The sequence below is a fragment of the Alligator mississippiensis genome, chromosome 16, assembly GCF_030867095.1.
Source record: "Alligator mississippiensis isolate rAllMis1 chromosome 16, rAllMis1, whole genome shotgun sequence".
NCBI classification, from domain to species: domain Eukaryota; kingdom Metazoa; phylum Chordata; order Crocodylia; family Alligatoridae; genus Alligator; species Alligator mississippiensis.
Genome location: NC_081839.1, coordinates 5,308,237 through 5,322,106, shown reverse-complemented (window position 1 = coordinate 5,322,106; position 13,870 = coordinate 5,308,237). Strand labels below are relative to the sequence as shown.

General features: G+C 49.5%; 1 protein-coding gene across 3 annotated transcripts in view; it reads right to left on the bottom strand.

The window, feature by feature from the left end:
* SH3GL1 (SH3 domain containing GRB2 like 1, endophilin A2) overlaps positions 1 to 7,889 on the bottom strand; it is a 37,827-nt gene extending 29,938 nt beyond the window's left edge. For 2 of the 3 annotated variants that reach the window (XM_006278671.4, XM_006278672.4), the window contains exon 1: positions 7,729 to 7,888. In XM_006278671.4, the coding sequence (XP_006278733.1) occupies positions 7,729 to 7,773 (45 nt within the window). In that variant the 5' untranslated portion in view covers positions 7,774 to 7,888. Of the gene's footprint in view, positions 1 to 7,728 lie in introns of all 3 variants that reach the window. The other variant, XM_006278670.4, reaches the window with a different exon arrangement.
* Between the last annotated feature and the right edge of the window lie 5,981 nt (positions 7,890 to 13,870).

Below are 13,870 nucleotides of genomic sequence, written 5' to 3'. Positions count from 1 at the left end.
GACGAGGTGAAGTCTAGACCCGAGACTAAGCAAGGGTTTTAGAGCTGAACGCCACTGTCCTCCCCAGCTCTTTACCTCCACACGCAGATCCGCAGGCACATGAATCATTTAAGAACCGAGCTTGGCGACAGCAGAGAGCTCCGTGCCTCTCGTGTCAGCTGAAGGATGACGGACGAAAGTACAATGGAGGCTGCTGTGCTGAATAGCAGCATCCTCCTGCCATGCTGGGCAGTACATGATGGTCGTGCTGTATGCTGGATGCCATGCTGTGCTCACATAAATATGGTTTTCTCCAGGGTCTGCCCCATGTTGTTGAAAGCCAGACTCGGGCAAGTGCAGGGAGGCTCCTGCCTGGGTCAATACATCAGTTAATGCCAGTCAGGTCATTGCGACGAAGCAACAAGCTCTCCTCTTCTATGGAGGAGCCGCTGGACCCGATGCTGGTTGACACACTGCAACTTCAATAGAAGTTTCATGCTCAGCACCGTCACAGGACTGGGCCCTCATTCTGCTTTCAGCTTTGAACAGAAAATATAAACTCACGCAGCTCTTTACTGATGCCAGATCTGGTCCTGAGCTGCCTGGAGGCAACTTGTCCTAGCCCAGAGATACAATTTGGCAGTAAACTTAAAAGTACTTCATCTGCTAGTTTCAAAATGAGGAATTAACATAACAGAAATGGAAAAGGAGCCGGGTCACAAATGGGTTACAAGAATTAAGAGCTCGGAACTGAATTCAGCCATTTATTTAAATATATATTTTTAAATCGCATCTGCTGTGATGATTAAACAGGAGCTCTCTCTCACCTAGGGCTGGAAAGAACAAGACATAAGGAATAAATGCATGGAAAAGAGGTGCGGTTACTTCCACTGGCTTTCTAACGTTGCCGCTTGTGGTGTCTTCCTCTTTTTGCTCACAGGGTCCATTCTGAATTGCAAAAGGATTTTCTTGATGTCATCTTGGACCATATTTGGCGTTTTTGCTCAAAAACATTTTCTCTGGAATGAATCAAGGCCCGAAAATGCAACAGTTTGAGAGTACCTGCTGCATCTCGCTCCGAGTGAATCCCTTACTGCATTGTGTTCTTACCACTCTACCTCCTGTTCCCAGGCTTGTCTCACAATTGACAATATGTGTTTTTGGCATTCTTGCCAAAATAAATACGTCTCTTTTTGTGCTTTGGATAGGGAGAAAAGGGCATTGCTGCTTTGCTAGGTTCTGTTTGCAACTTTTTTTTTTTTTTTTTTTGATGTTTCCTTGCATTTCTCCTCTCCTTGTGCTTCCAGCCATGAAGACATTCTCATAATCACAGGCTTTCATTTAACTACCCCACTCCTGAAAGTGTCTTCCGGGCCTGGAGACACCTTGGAATTCACGTAGTGCAGATATCCCCAAGTAACAGCGACCGACAGCTTCCCACTAAACAATCAGTAATTTCCTGTTCCAGACTCCACTCATTGTCACCTTGTACGCACAGAGAGGGGGTTTTCAAAATGAAAACCCCAAATGTTTAAATTACTGTAATTTAGTGGTTTCCAGTCTCAGTGGAGAGCAGAGATCCAGGCAGAAACACCAGTCTTATTGTTTCCATTTAGTTATGCAATGCTAAAAAAGCTTTTGCAGGTCCAGAAAGTTCAGACCCTTTAATGGAGCAATCTTAAAGAGAGGGTTAAAGGCAAACCGGTGCTGCTGCTGAGCAAATGTGATTAGCCTCACTGTGGTGCTCAGGAGAGGGGCCCAGCAAAAAGTGGACCACAGACCAAATTTTCTCTTTGCTCCCTAAAGCCTGTCCCTGGGGAACGTGGCTGTGTACTGCTGTGATCGTTTCCCCCATTCTGGAAACATTTCCAAGCAAGATCAAGTACATCAAAACATCTGGGGGAAAATGTTCTTCTGCAAAATGCAATAAACCTGTTTGACCTCAACGGGTCTGATGAGTCTCAAGTACTTGGTTTTTGCATCTGGTGGCTTTAAGCCACATGTGCGCTCACCGAGCAAAGTTCTTAAGAGACTTCCTATTAATTTTGGTGGGGCTGTGATTTCATTCTATCGTCCATGACCTGCCTGGACCCAACTGAAGAATTAGAGCAGCCTAGAGATTGCGATAACACACACTGGCTTTTCATAGCTTCCCAGGTCTCCAGAAAGCAAAGTACATATAAAATAGCGCGTTTCAGCCGTGAGTCTTATGCTGGGGGTTCAGGCAGGATTGCTGCAGAGGCCTCATGCCATAAGCCAAGCATGTGTCTCGCAGGACCATTTCCCTCCACTCGAATGCCTCCACGTACTGCCAGAATAACACCAAGAAGGTCTGGAATAACTGAAGCCCAGGCCTTAAGGCGGATCGTTTTTGGCGTTGTTTTTGATTTCATGTTTATCCTCATTACACAGCAACTGCCTGCTTCCCTTATCTGATAAGGGTTCAGACTGTGCAGTTAGGCCTGAAGTTACAGAAAACACTCATTTCAGAGGAACCCACCCCCTGGCCTCCAGGTGCACAGTGAAAAAAGTGAGCAGAAAGTAGTGTTATGTCACCCAAAACTCTGAAGGACGCTGCGGAAAGGACACGATGAGGAACCGGCTCAAGGCAGCTCTGCTGATGTTATTTAAATGCATGAAAAAAACAGACAGGCAGAAGCTTTACAGTCTTGTAAAGCTTCACCCAGAAGAAAAGTGCAGAAAACTGTTACATCATGTCTCGAGTTGAGATCACGGACATCTCAGTCTGGCATGGGTGGGAGCACTCCAGAAACAGATGAAGAGGGGGAGAAACTCTACCCACCTCCTGTCAGCTGCATTCTCTCCCCTTCCCACAGACCCATCTTTGTGCTGCCTGCCGAGGGCCAGGATTCATCTGTCCCAGGCATTTGAACACACGCCACACGCTGCAGAGCCAGGGTTGCCAAGTGGAGTGGGAAGGAAGTCCTTGGGACTTGATAACAGCTGGCTGGCAAGCGTACACCCGCGAGAGCCGATCTGGAGGTCTCTTCACTGCAGTCACTATGGTCAGGCTGTGGAGCAGGATGCTGGGGCTCAGACTGCTCCGAAAGAAAAATCTCTTGCTGTCAATGCCTTGAGAGTCTCTTCAGAGATCAGACACCAAACATCAGGAGTAAAAGCCTGCGTGTCGAGTGCTCCCCACTCCTTCCTTTGGAAACATGTACAGGAGAAGGTTGCTGAGCTACTCACCCCCTTTCAGTAAAGGAGCAGCCCTGTAAGCCACCCCACTTCCAAGCCCTGGAGGGGGACAAGAGTTAGTCTATCTTGCACTTCAGACTGGTGCCTTCTTATACCACATTTCCTCTTTTGAAACTGCTTGCAGGTGCAAAAGATGCTCTTTGCTCTGTCTGGAGGTCACAGGCATCTCGAGGAGGAAGGGGCTAGATGGGGGAAAGCAAGGTCTCCCTCCTGCACCACAGAAACAAGCCATTCTTTGCAGAGCTGGCGAGCCAGTTTCTAAGGACAGACGAGTTTGGCGAGGCTTGTGGCTCTCCGCGCTGACCCCACAGCCTGCCAAACCTGTTCTCGAAGTCTTTTGAGACTGGAGCTAGCTGCCAGCCTCGTTCAGAGAAAAAGCAATGTCTTCTGCCCAAGCAAAGGGTTGGATCTGGAATCAAGGAGGGACCCAGCAATGCACCTTCCGGCACCAACAGGCCCCCAGGAGGGGTCTAGCGCAGGGAGCTTTTCCAGGGGAATAGGGAATCGGGGACAAGCTGTGGAAGGGATAGGAAGTCTCATGCTTCTCTGGTCTCTCCAATGCCATGGAAACTGGTTCAAGGGGCCTGGAAATCCCACAGCAGCCACTGCAGGGGTCTTACACTTTCCTCCAAATCATGCAGTGCTGGCCATAATCAGGGCTAGATTCTGGCTCGGGTCTGATCCAGTCCATCCACCGACGGTGTCACTTTCTGCTGTGGGAGTGCTCAGCAGCTGCCCCCCTATGGAAAGCGTGGACCTACAGGTATTGAACTGAAGGCAGCAGAGCAGGGATCGATACCCCCAGCCCTTCCCACTGTCATGTCCCACGGCACCACCCCGCTCTGTTAGACTCCCGGGGACAACAATCTGGCAGCCTGCCCCGCAAAAAGGAGGTGGGAATCCCATACCCACGCACGGTTTAGCAGGTTGAGAAGGGAAGAGAGATCGGTACACTCCTTTGCAGGCCTGGATTCTTTATACATTTTGCCCCAGTTAACAACAGAAGTGGAACTGAATATGACACTTGAGGAAAGCTACTGCCAAACCCACACATGGGAAAGGCCCAAGTCCTCCAAGGGAGCCAAAAAGTCATCCTAATCAGCCTGTGGAGCCTTCTCCTCCTCTGGGGAGTACAGGAGGACTGCGTGGGGATTGTGCATGGAAGGGGAGAATGAGGCAAGGGAAACCGGACGTGTTTGGGTCAAATCCTAAAGGAGGCTCTGAGCGACTCAGACAGTGGCTCTGGCACTTGAGAGATTAGCGGGGCCTGTCCTCAGAAAGAGCTAAGCAGGATACAGACTCCCTCGGCTTCAAGGAGTGCGCAACTCGCTTCTGCAATCCTACCACGAATGCTGGCAGGAAGCCTCAAGCTAAACTAAGTTTCTCCAGAGCACAACATTTCCAAATCTTCAAGCAGCCAGATCCCAGAAAGGCCTCTCGACCCAGGCAGATGCAGCCCCTATCTTCTGGTTTTCTACTGCCCTTGGACACAGTCAAGATATTCCAAAAAAGCAACAACAACAACAAAGGAATCGACTCCTCCCAGGACAGCCTGAAGTTTTTGCTTTCTGGCTATTGTTTGCTGCCTATATGAACGCTTAAAAACCTCGACCAGTACTCCTACAAACATCGTATGCACAAACACACACCAGTCCAAGACAGAGATGCAAATTCAATTCAGTTCAGGCAACTTCACTTGATGAAGTCTCCCCGATGATCCAGACTGATGGAGTTACATGTTGCTTTTGACTCAGAAGTGAACTTTCACCTCCGGTTGCCCCACTAACTCATCACAGAGGATTTGCAACAGTAAAATACTCCAACAAGAAATTCCCAGTGAGGCCTTTCCCCTTAGACTTTTGTTTTAAAACAATAAAAAGAAGTCCATGATCAAGAGGTTGGTTTTCCTGGAGCATGGGGGATGAGGATTGCGGGAATCTAGCCCTTTGTTTTGCCATATAAGCAAAATGCCTTTTCATAACTGTAGCCAAGGAAGGAGGGAACGCCACTTAGCAAACAGACTTGGATTCAGCTGCACTTCACTGAAGTGCTCCAGCTTTTATGCCTGGAAAACACACGCGCACTCTGGGCAGAGCAGCACAATGTTCAACTGGTTTAAATTTAAAATGGGGCGTGTATGCTGCGCAGGGAGAGCCAGAGGGGTGTTCCTCCCCACAAAGTTTCACTGTTCCTTGATGCATTCCTCAGATAATTACAAATTAATAAGCCACAGGGATAATGCCTCTCTGGCAGGGAAGGTCAGCAGCAGCCAAGAGGATGGGGAAGAGGGATTCACAAACCCAATCTCCCTTTTATTAGGCTGCTGTGAGCATCACTGAACTGTGCATCGTTGCATGAGTGGGAAGGGATCCCTCATACAAGGCCCAGCTGCAAATTTAAGCTCAAGGCCCGCTGCTCCTACCTGCCTCAGGAAGGGAGATTTCCAATAGTTCTGTTTTGCTAATAAACCACTAAAAATGTGCCTATCTGACAGTTTTCCGCAGAATCTTAAGGCTGCCATTTCCTGTCTCACGCATGCACACAAAACCACAGGGGCCGAAAGCTTGGATGGTGTCACTTGTGCACACCACAAAATCCTTTCCAGTTCCTGATGCCAGCTACTAAGCAAGGAAGGGAGAATTTCCTGGGGTTATGCTGCAGCTGCAGTTTGCTGCTGTGCTTTCCTGGACCCCAAGCATAACAAGAAACGTTATTCCTAACTATAACCCTATCTTTCATCCTGAAATCCACTCCATTTGGATCCTTCACAGCCCTTCCCCTCCAACTCCCTGTTTTTAAATTAAGACGTATAAATAACTCAATGGTCAGGAAAAAAAGAGTCACTGATCACCGCGTTTGGTAGATCATTTGGAGTTTTCTTGTCCATTATTCTTAAGCTGTCCTTTTTGCTCAGAAAACTATTGCAACTCCTTCACAAAGTGGCCATTACAAAACCGGTTCCTACACTGTATGCAAGATCTCTCTGGAGGAAGACAGGTATTTAAGACAGAAGTAAATTCTCATTTGATACTTGCAGCACTCCTCTGAAAAGCAGCTTTTAGCAATGCAACTTTCAGGGCAGAACTAGCAAAGAGCCACTCTGATACACATCTCACTTACAGGTCCAAAGGAAACGTGGCTAGTGCGACCACAAAGCAATGCAGTACAAGGCTGAAAAACACATTAGACATGGGAAGAACCATAGGGAAACTTCACATGACGGGAAGTACTTTCCTGGTCATCTTCCAGAGTTAAGGATTAATGAGAAATCATGGTAATGACATAAAACCATAGGAAAAACGAAGAGTTTAAAAATAGGTAACTGACATCTTAATGCTTCCTTTGTGGCTAGGATCAGCAATTTGAAGTGACATATGCCACATCTGATCCTTGACTGACAAGGAATTACACACGTTTAGGAAGACCAGAGTATTTTTAATTTCTGTCTTGGCCGGGAGAACCAAAAACATTGCTACTGAATGTGGTTGTGGACAACTTCTCTCCGTTATGCCTCCTCACGCAAAACAAGGGAACATGCCAGCATTTCAGCCTTGACCACGTAACAAATGCCGTGACTGTCTCAGCGGTGCACGCGAGTCTCTGCTACAGTCTTGCAACGTGATTAATCTCATTTTAGAAGAAAACACAATACACACTGAACCCCTGAACTGGAAATTCACATCCCCTGGTCATTTATTCCACCCCCTTCCTTCACTTCTTGAACGAGCGAGTGCCTAGTGAAAAGAGACCGGACAGATGGGAAGGGAAGCAACAAGCAAGGGTGGCTAGAAAGCATTTAGGAATGAAGGGAAAGAAAGAAGACGTGGCTGTACGGACAAGAAGCAGCCATCTGTTTCAGCTGCTGCCTCCTTGGAGAGGAAGCCTACAGCCAAGCACATCGTTTTCCCCAGAAAGCAAGCGTGGTCCTTGCACGGAGGGGCTGCAAGAGCAGGCTAGGAGAGCGGGGTGACCCCTGGGCCAGGAAGGCACCTCCCGCTCCCCCGCGGCATCCGCGGACGACGGTCCCTGCCCGGCCAGGACGCACGCGGCAACACAGCTCGCCGCCAAGACCTCGGCATCACGGCTGCACACGCACCCGGCACCTCCTTCCTGACCCTGCGCACGCAAACACACGCAAGCACCTTGTGCTTCTGCATCCCCCACGCATGCAGCCGTGGCACTCCTGCATCACACACTGGATCACACACGTACACCCGAACCCCCCCCCAGGCACGTGTGGATCGCACACCCACACACACCTGGCACTTCTGGATCGCACACAGCACACACGTACACCCTGGCCCCCTTGACACTTCTGGATTACACACAGGCACGCACGCACACACCCAAATGCACACGCACCCCTGGCATGTCTGGGTTGCACACGCACCCAGATGCGCCCACACCCCTGGCACATCTGGATCACACACACACACCCTGGCACACCTGGACTGCACACGCACACTCACACTCACACCCCCGGTTCCCCGCACGGCTGCAGCCGAGGAGCCCGAGCCCGAGGGCGCTGACCTGGCTCGCCTTGTAGAACTGCTTCTTCAGCCCGGCCACCGACATGCTGCCCCGGGCGGGCGCGCACACACACCCGCGGACACGCACACGCGCACAGACACCCCCCCACGGCGGACGCTCCGGCCCGCGCCGCTTCCGCTCCCACGCAGCCGGAAGTGGGCCGGCCGCGGAGGGATCCCGCCCCGCCCCGCCCCGCCTCTGCCGACAGGGGGAGCAAGGCCCGGCCGCCACCACAGAGACGCGAGGGAGAGCACCGCTCTTCCGGTGGTACTACAGAGCGGCGCGCGGCGGCTAGAGAGGCGCCAGGCAGGGCACTGCCCCCCTGCGGAAGCGCCCGGAAGTGCAGGGCGGGCTGGGGCTGGGGCTGGCACGTGGCTCCAGTCCCGGGTGTCCCCGTCTTGGGGCGCTTGATGCTGGGAATAGCTCCAGCTCCATCAGTTATGAGTGAGGTCCCACTCCTAGGCCTAGCCGACAGCCTCTGTTTGCACCAGGCCCCCGGGGCCCTTGTGCTTTCCCTGTCATTACTATTGCTGCTGGTGCTCTTACTTCCATCAAGACTTAATCTGATCCTCACGGCGCTTAGCATCACTTCCCATGAGCTAGCAACGCATGTGGTACTCGCTAGCGTGCACCCTCATTCATGATTCCTCTAAGGGATAAAAGCTGTGTAGGGTTAGAGGGGTATAGGCTGTAGCCGTGTTAGTGTACAGACATAGGCAGACAAGTTTCTTTGGGTAAATCTGATATTTTTTATTATAGGGATAAAAGCTTTATAGGTGGGGGTAAAAAGCCAGGCACAGAGCACTTTGCAATCTCCACTTACAGGTGCGGGGGTTAAGAGACTTCTCAGCTCCCAGGACTGGAAACATAGACCAGCGTTTCTCAACCCACAACCCAAATTTGGGTTGCAAAAATATACGAAAGGGTCAGAAACAAACTTTAAAAATGGATTCTCCTTTAAAGGGGGAAAACGTGGGGAACCGTGGCTTTTCCCTTGCTGGCTGGCAGAGCTCCAGCTCTGCTTGGGGCTCCCCCATTCCTCGCAGGGTGGGGTGGGGTAGCAGGTCGGGAGTAAGGGGCACCAGCAGGGCCAGGGGGATGTTTTCTACTTAAACTATTTACTGGGTCAGGACTGGCCACTGATGTTTACAAAGCGGTCCTGGTACAAAAAAGGTTTACCACTGATAGACACCACTCCTCACTCATCTGCAAAGACCCTTACCCTTATGCACTGTCAGAAGTCATTCCCATTATCTCCACAGCCCTCACCTTACAAGCTTTTATGTGTGCGTTTAATTCCACTGCTAAGAATAATCCACCGATGGTTTGACAATAGCGAAGCTAAGTACATGGGAATACTGACATGCATCGAACATGCACGTAAGTGCTTACAAGATTGAGAAATTATTACTTTAAAATGATCTGTTCCGGCTTGTCCAACACAATATAAACTTTTCCTGGGAGTTTTTTTTTCCCTCTATGTGCTATCCCAGCATTATTTTGGGGGAAGGAGGACATCCAATATGTTCCAGGTTTTAATTTCATAAATCAAAATGTTCTGTTTGTTGAAGTCTTTTTGTAATACCAAAGAGAGTAAGTTCTTAATTCTAACAACAGAACTAGACCAAAATCAGGAACAAAGAGGCCAGTGGAGTGTACAGCCTGCAGTGTTTGGACTGAAAAGTCTGTTTAGTGCTGGCACTCTCAGAGCTATTATTTTGATTGCAATAAAGATTGGTTATGCGCGTTTCATGTTTCACAATACATTCTAAGTTACTGGAAGAAAAAAGTTCTCTGTTGCCAGAAATATGCCTGAATTACAGCTGAGTAAGAAGCTAGTGATAAGTGATGGCAACATTTTGTATGTAGTTTTCTCTCTGGTGTGACTATGTTGCAACCTTGAAAAAATATAGACTCTTAGAATCACAGAACTGACAAGGACCTCAAGGCTCATCTAAGTCCAACCCCAGCATAGAAACACTGCCACAAAACTATCTGTTACAAACACAAGTACTCTTTCACCCCAAATTTTAACTCCTTTGCCCCCGGCAATATGCCCCTGTGACAGATCCTGGAAGAAGAGTCTTACAGCCCCTTTTTGTGTGTTTGGAGGTTACTTTTTCCATGCATTTCTGTTATTACAATGATGTAAATTTAAGGAATTGAGGACTCAGTGAATTATCATCATACACTAACCTTGACCACTGAGATACTGACCTCAAAAAGGCCCCTTCCCGCTTGTGCTCATTCAGTTTCCTTAGCTTTCTGATATTCGCTGCCAGATAAAGAGAGAATGGCAGAAACTCAAATTCAGAGACAAGATAAAATGAAAAAACTTCCTCAAGGCTTTTGCTAAGGCTGTTTTACAGCACATGAGAACTTTCCTATCAGCCTCCATCATAGCTGCCAGATTCTACTACAAGAAAGCAAGCTAGGGGGTGAACTATTTAATCTGTCCTGACTGTTTGCAACCTGATTCAGAACTAAGCACCATGTGGTGCAAAGGCTTATGGTTCTACTTCACTGAAAAGACCGTATACTTTTAAGAAGCCAAACAGCATGGCTCTGTATCTCTACCACCAGCTCAGAGTCCAGTTGCACTCCTGGAGTTCACTACATTCACTCACCAAAAAGTTCTGGACACCTTTAAAGGAGTTGGGCCCATTCTGACCCCTGCCCATTCTGCCCTGTGAAAGAATCAGGGACAGTGGGTGCCCCATAGAGCCAACACACCATTCAGAGATTCCTGTTTCATGCACCCACAGTCCAACTGACATTGGAAGAGCCTCCTTCCTCCTCCCCACAGCTAGATGTATTCATTTAACTAGCTGCCACTCAATGTTGCACCTCCCATTCCTAAATTGTAGAGACAAAGGCTCCCTGCAAGCTCATCTAAATGGAACCACTATCCAGACTCAGGCTAGGACACAACTGAATACAAGAACTGCCAGCCAGGATGAGACCCAACTTGCTCAGTGCTGTCTCCAGCAGTAGCAAGGAGCTTCAGAGGGAGAGTATAAGAAATGGGTTGTGTGGAGAATCATACTCTCCCAGATGCTCAAAGTCATGCATCCTAAGCCTGAGTTCACACCCCTGGTTGTTGTATTTAATAGCTCCATGGACCTATCCTCCATAAAAACTGACCTTGATTATACTATTAGCCTTCACACGGTCCTGTGGCAAAGAGTTCCACAAGTTATTTATGTGCTGTGTAAATCAGCATTCCCTTTTGTTTGTTGTAAACCCGACATTGATCATTTTAAACTGAAAATAGTTTAGTGGCAGTGATGGATGCTCATCTCCTGTGAATGGACAGAGGGCAGACATCCATTCTCATCTTTCTCATCCCCTCTGTGCCATTTGGAAGGGCACACTAAATGAACAGTGATAGGAAATGGTACCTTAACTTTGGAGTCACACAAGATTCAATTCTCACTCTGGTCCTTTTCAACAGCCACGTGCAGCAATGAGGTGAACCGGTCTGACGATACAGGCTCATCTTCCAGCAATATGCAGGTGATACGTAGCTCTCCCTGACCTTCATCACATATGAGCACATCATTGCCACCATAGCCAAGGGCCAAGTGCTTGACTGAAACCAGATCATGAGTAAAGAGCAGTGTGCCACTGAATCCAGGTCCAACAGGTAACACTGGTGGACAGATGAAAGCAAGTTGAAGCATTTATGGTTGTGCTGTAGTCTCATTTAGTTGAAGACACACACCCAAATTAAAGCAACTGGATATTGCTATGCTCTCAAAAACCTCTGTGAATGTTTCTGGACAACTCCATCCCATCCTAGCAGATTATGAGCTGGCCTCAGTTATACCAGATGTCAGCACCCCTCCAGTGGACCACAGTGATGCAGTATACCTGGGCATAAAGACTTCAGTAGCTAGGAATCTCCAATGAATAGAAAATTCTGCAACACACTTCTGCAGCACCACAGGCCACTACGAGTACATCCAGGGTGTCTTCCGTTCTGCGCAGTCAATTCCTTCAGAATTTTGAATCAAGTTCAAGGCTTGTCCTTATCTTCAAAGCACCCTGTGGTCTGGCCTCAGGATGTTTAAAAGACCACACAGTGCTCCGAGGGAAAAAAAAAAAACCAACACAGCTGAGAGCTACATTTCTCTGGCAAAGGAAGATCTCTTTGCAAGAAAGATAGAGCTCATTTGTGCAGGACACTGAACCTATTTCGAGACTGTGGAATGAAGAGTCCCAGAAACAAAGACCTGCACTTCCTTTTTCTCGAAGTGCAAGGCTCATCTTTTGACCTCGACTTCTCTGACATCAACCCAGAGCAACAATGTTGATTTATTTATTTTTTAAGAAGGTAGGAAAAGACCCTCAAAAACCAAACCAGAGTCCTTAAGAGTCAGCCAAAATAAGATGCACCAATGCACACACTTCTTCCGTGGGGGGGAAATGAGAGAACACGCAGCGCATGAGAGAGGTCAGATGTATTGCTGAGGGCACTCAGATGTGACCGTGATGAGCACAACAGAAGAACCAACACCGGCTCCTGAAGCCGTGCGACAAGCAGCTGCACCCTCAGCTCCTCCCAGCCCTCACCAGCTTTGTGTATGTCAGCCGTGAAGCAGAAGGCAGCATGTGCGCGAGTCCACGAGGGGGAGAGCAGAGACCCCCGCCCTGGTAGGATAATCATGTGTGGCACCTGCTACAGCAGTGGTTCTCAACATTTTTAGACCCAAGGCACTCCTCCTTAGACTCAAATACCCACTGTTATACTCAAGTCACTGCTCCTTAGACTCAGACTCCCCCTTCTTAGACTCGAGGCATCCCTCAGACTCGAAGGCCTCCTCTTTAGACTCAAGGAACCCCTCCTTAGACTCAAAGGCTGCCTCTTTCGAGTCAAGGCACCCCTCATTAGACCCAAAGGACCCTTGTTAGTCTCAAAGGCCCCCCCATTTGACTCAAATACCCCCTCATTTGACTCAAGTCACCCCTCCTTAGACTCAAATCCCCGCTTCTTAGACTCGAGGCATCCCTCAGACTCCAAGGCCACCTCTTTAGACTCAAGGCCCCCTCATTGGACTCAAAGGCTCCTTCATTAGATCCAAAGGCCCCCTCATTAGTTTCAAGACACCCCTTGTTAGACTAAAATATCCCCTCGTTAGACTCAAGGCACCCTTGTTAGACTCAAAATGCCCCACATTAGACTCAAGGCACTCTTATTAGACTCAAGTCACCCCTCATTAGACCAAAAGCTACTCATTAGACTCAAGGCACTCCTCATTAGACACAAATGCACCCTTGTTAGACTCACAAATCCCCCCATTAGACTCAAGGTACCCTTGTTAGACTCAAAGGCTGCCTCTTTAGACTCAAGACACCCATCATTAGATCAAAGGCTACTCATTAGACTCAAGGCCCCCTCTTTAGACTCAAATCACCCTTGTTAGACACAAGGCACCCCTCATTAGACTGGAGGTCTCCTTGCTGGACTCAAACCCCCGCTTCTGACTGTAGGCAAACAACACAGCAGTTTATCCGTTGCAAAGCACTGCGCTCCCGTATGACCCCGTTCCGCTCAGGCCGGGGCCGCCCGGGGACTACATCTCCCAGGAGCCCCTGCGGCCGCGCCGCTCCTTCCCCCTCCCGTCGGGGCCTGGTGACGTAGCCGAGGGGCCGGGGCCAGGGCCGCGCGCCGCTCCTTCATTGGCCGCCATTTCGCGCTGCCGGCTCCATGAGCGGGAGCCGGCGAGGAGGTTGGGCTTCCGGGGTTGGCCCCGCCCCTTCCGCCCGGCGTTCCTCGCCCCCCTCCCTCGGGGGATGCAGTGCCTTCAGCGGTCCCGTGGGCGGAGAAGCCCGGGTGTCTACCCCCGTGCAGCGAGGATTTAGAGCTGATTTGACCTGGAATATGAAAAATTTCCAAAAAATTATTGGAAAAAATACCCTTTACAAGCTGTGGGGCGCAAACCCCCTCCCTCGGGCAGGGCAGACCGTTATCCCAGGGCGCCTGCGCGCACTGGTACTGCACAAGCGAGGAGAGCCCCGAGCCCACCTCCAGCTGCCCCACAGTCAATCACAGCGGCCGCGTGTCCTGGTGGCAGCCCCTTGCACCAATAGGAAGCAGCCTTCGCCTCCAGCCAATAGGAACGCCGGGGAGATCTGGGTG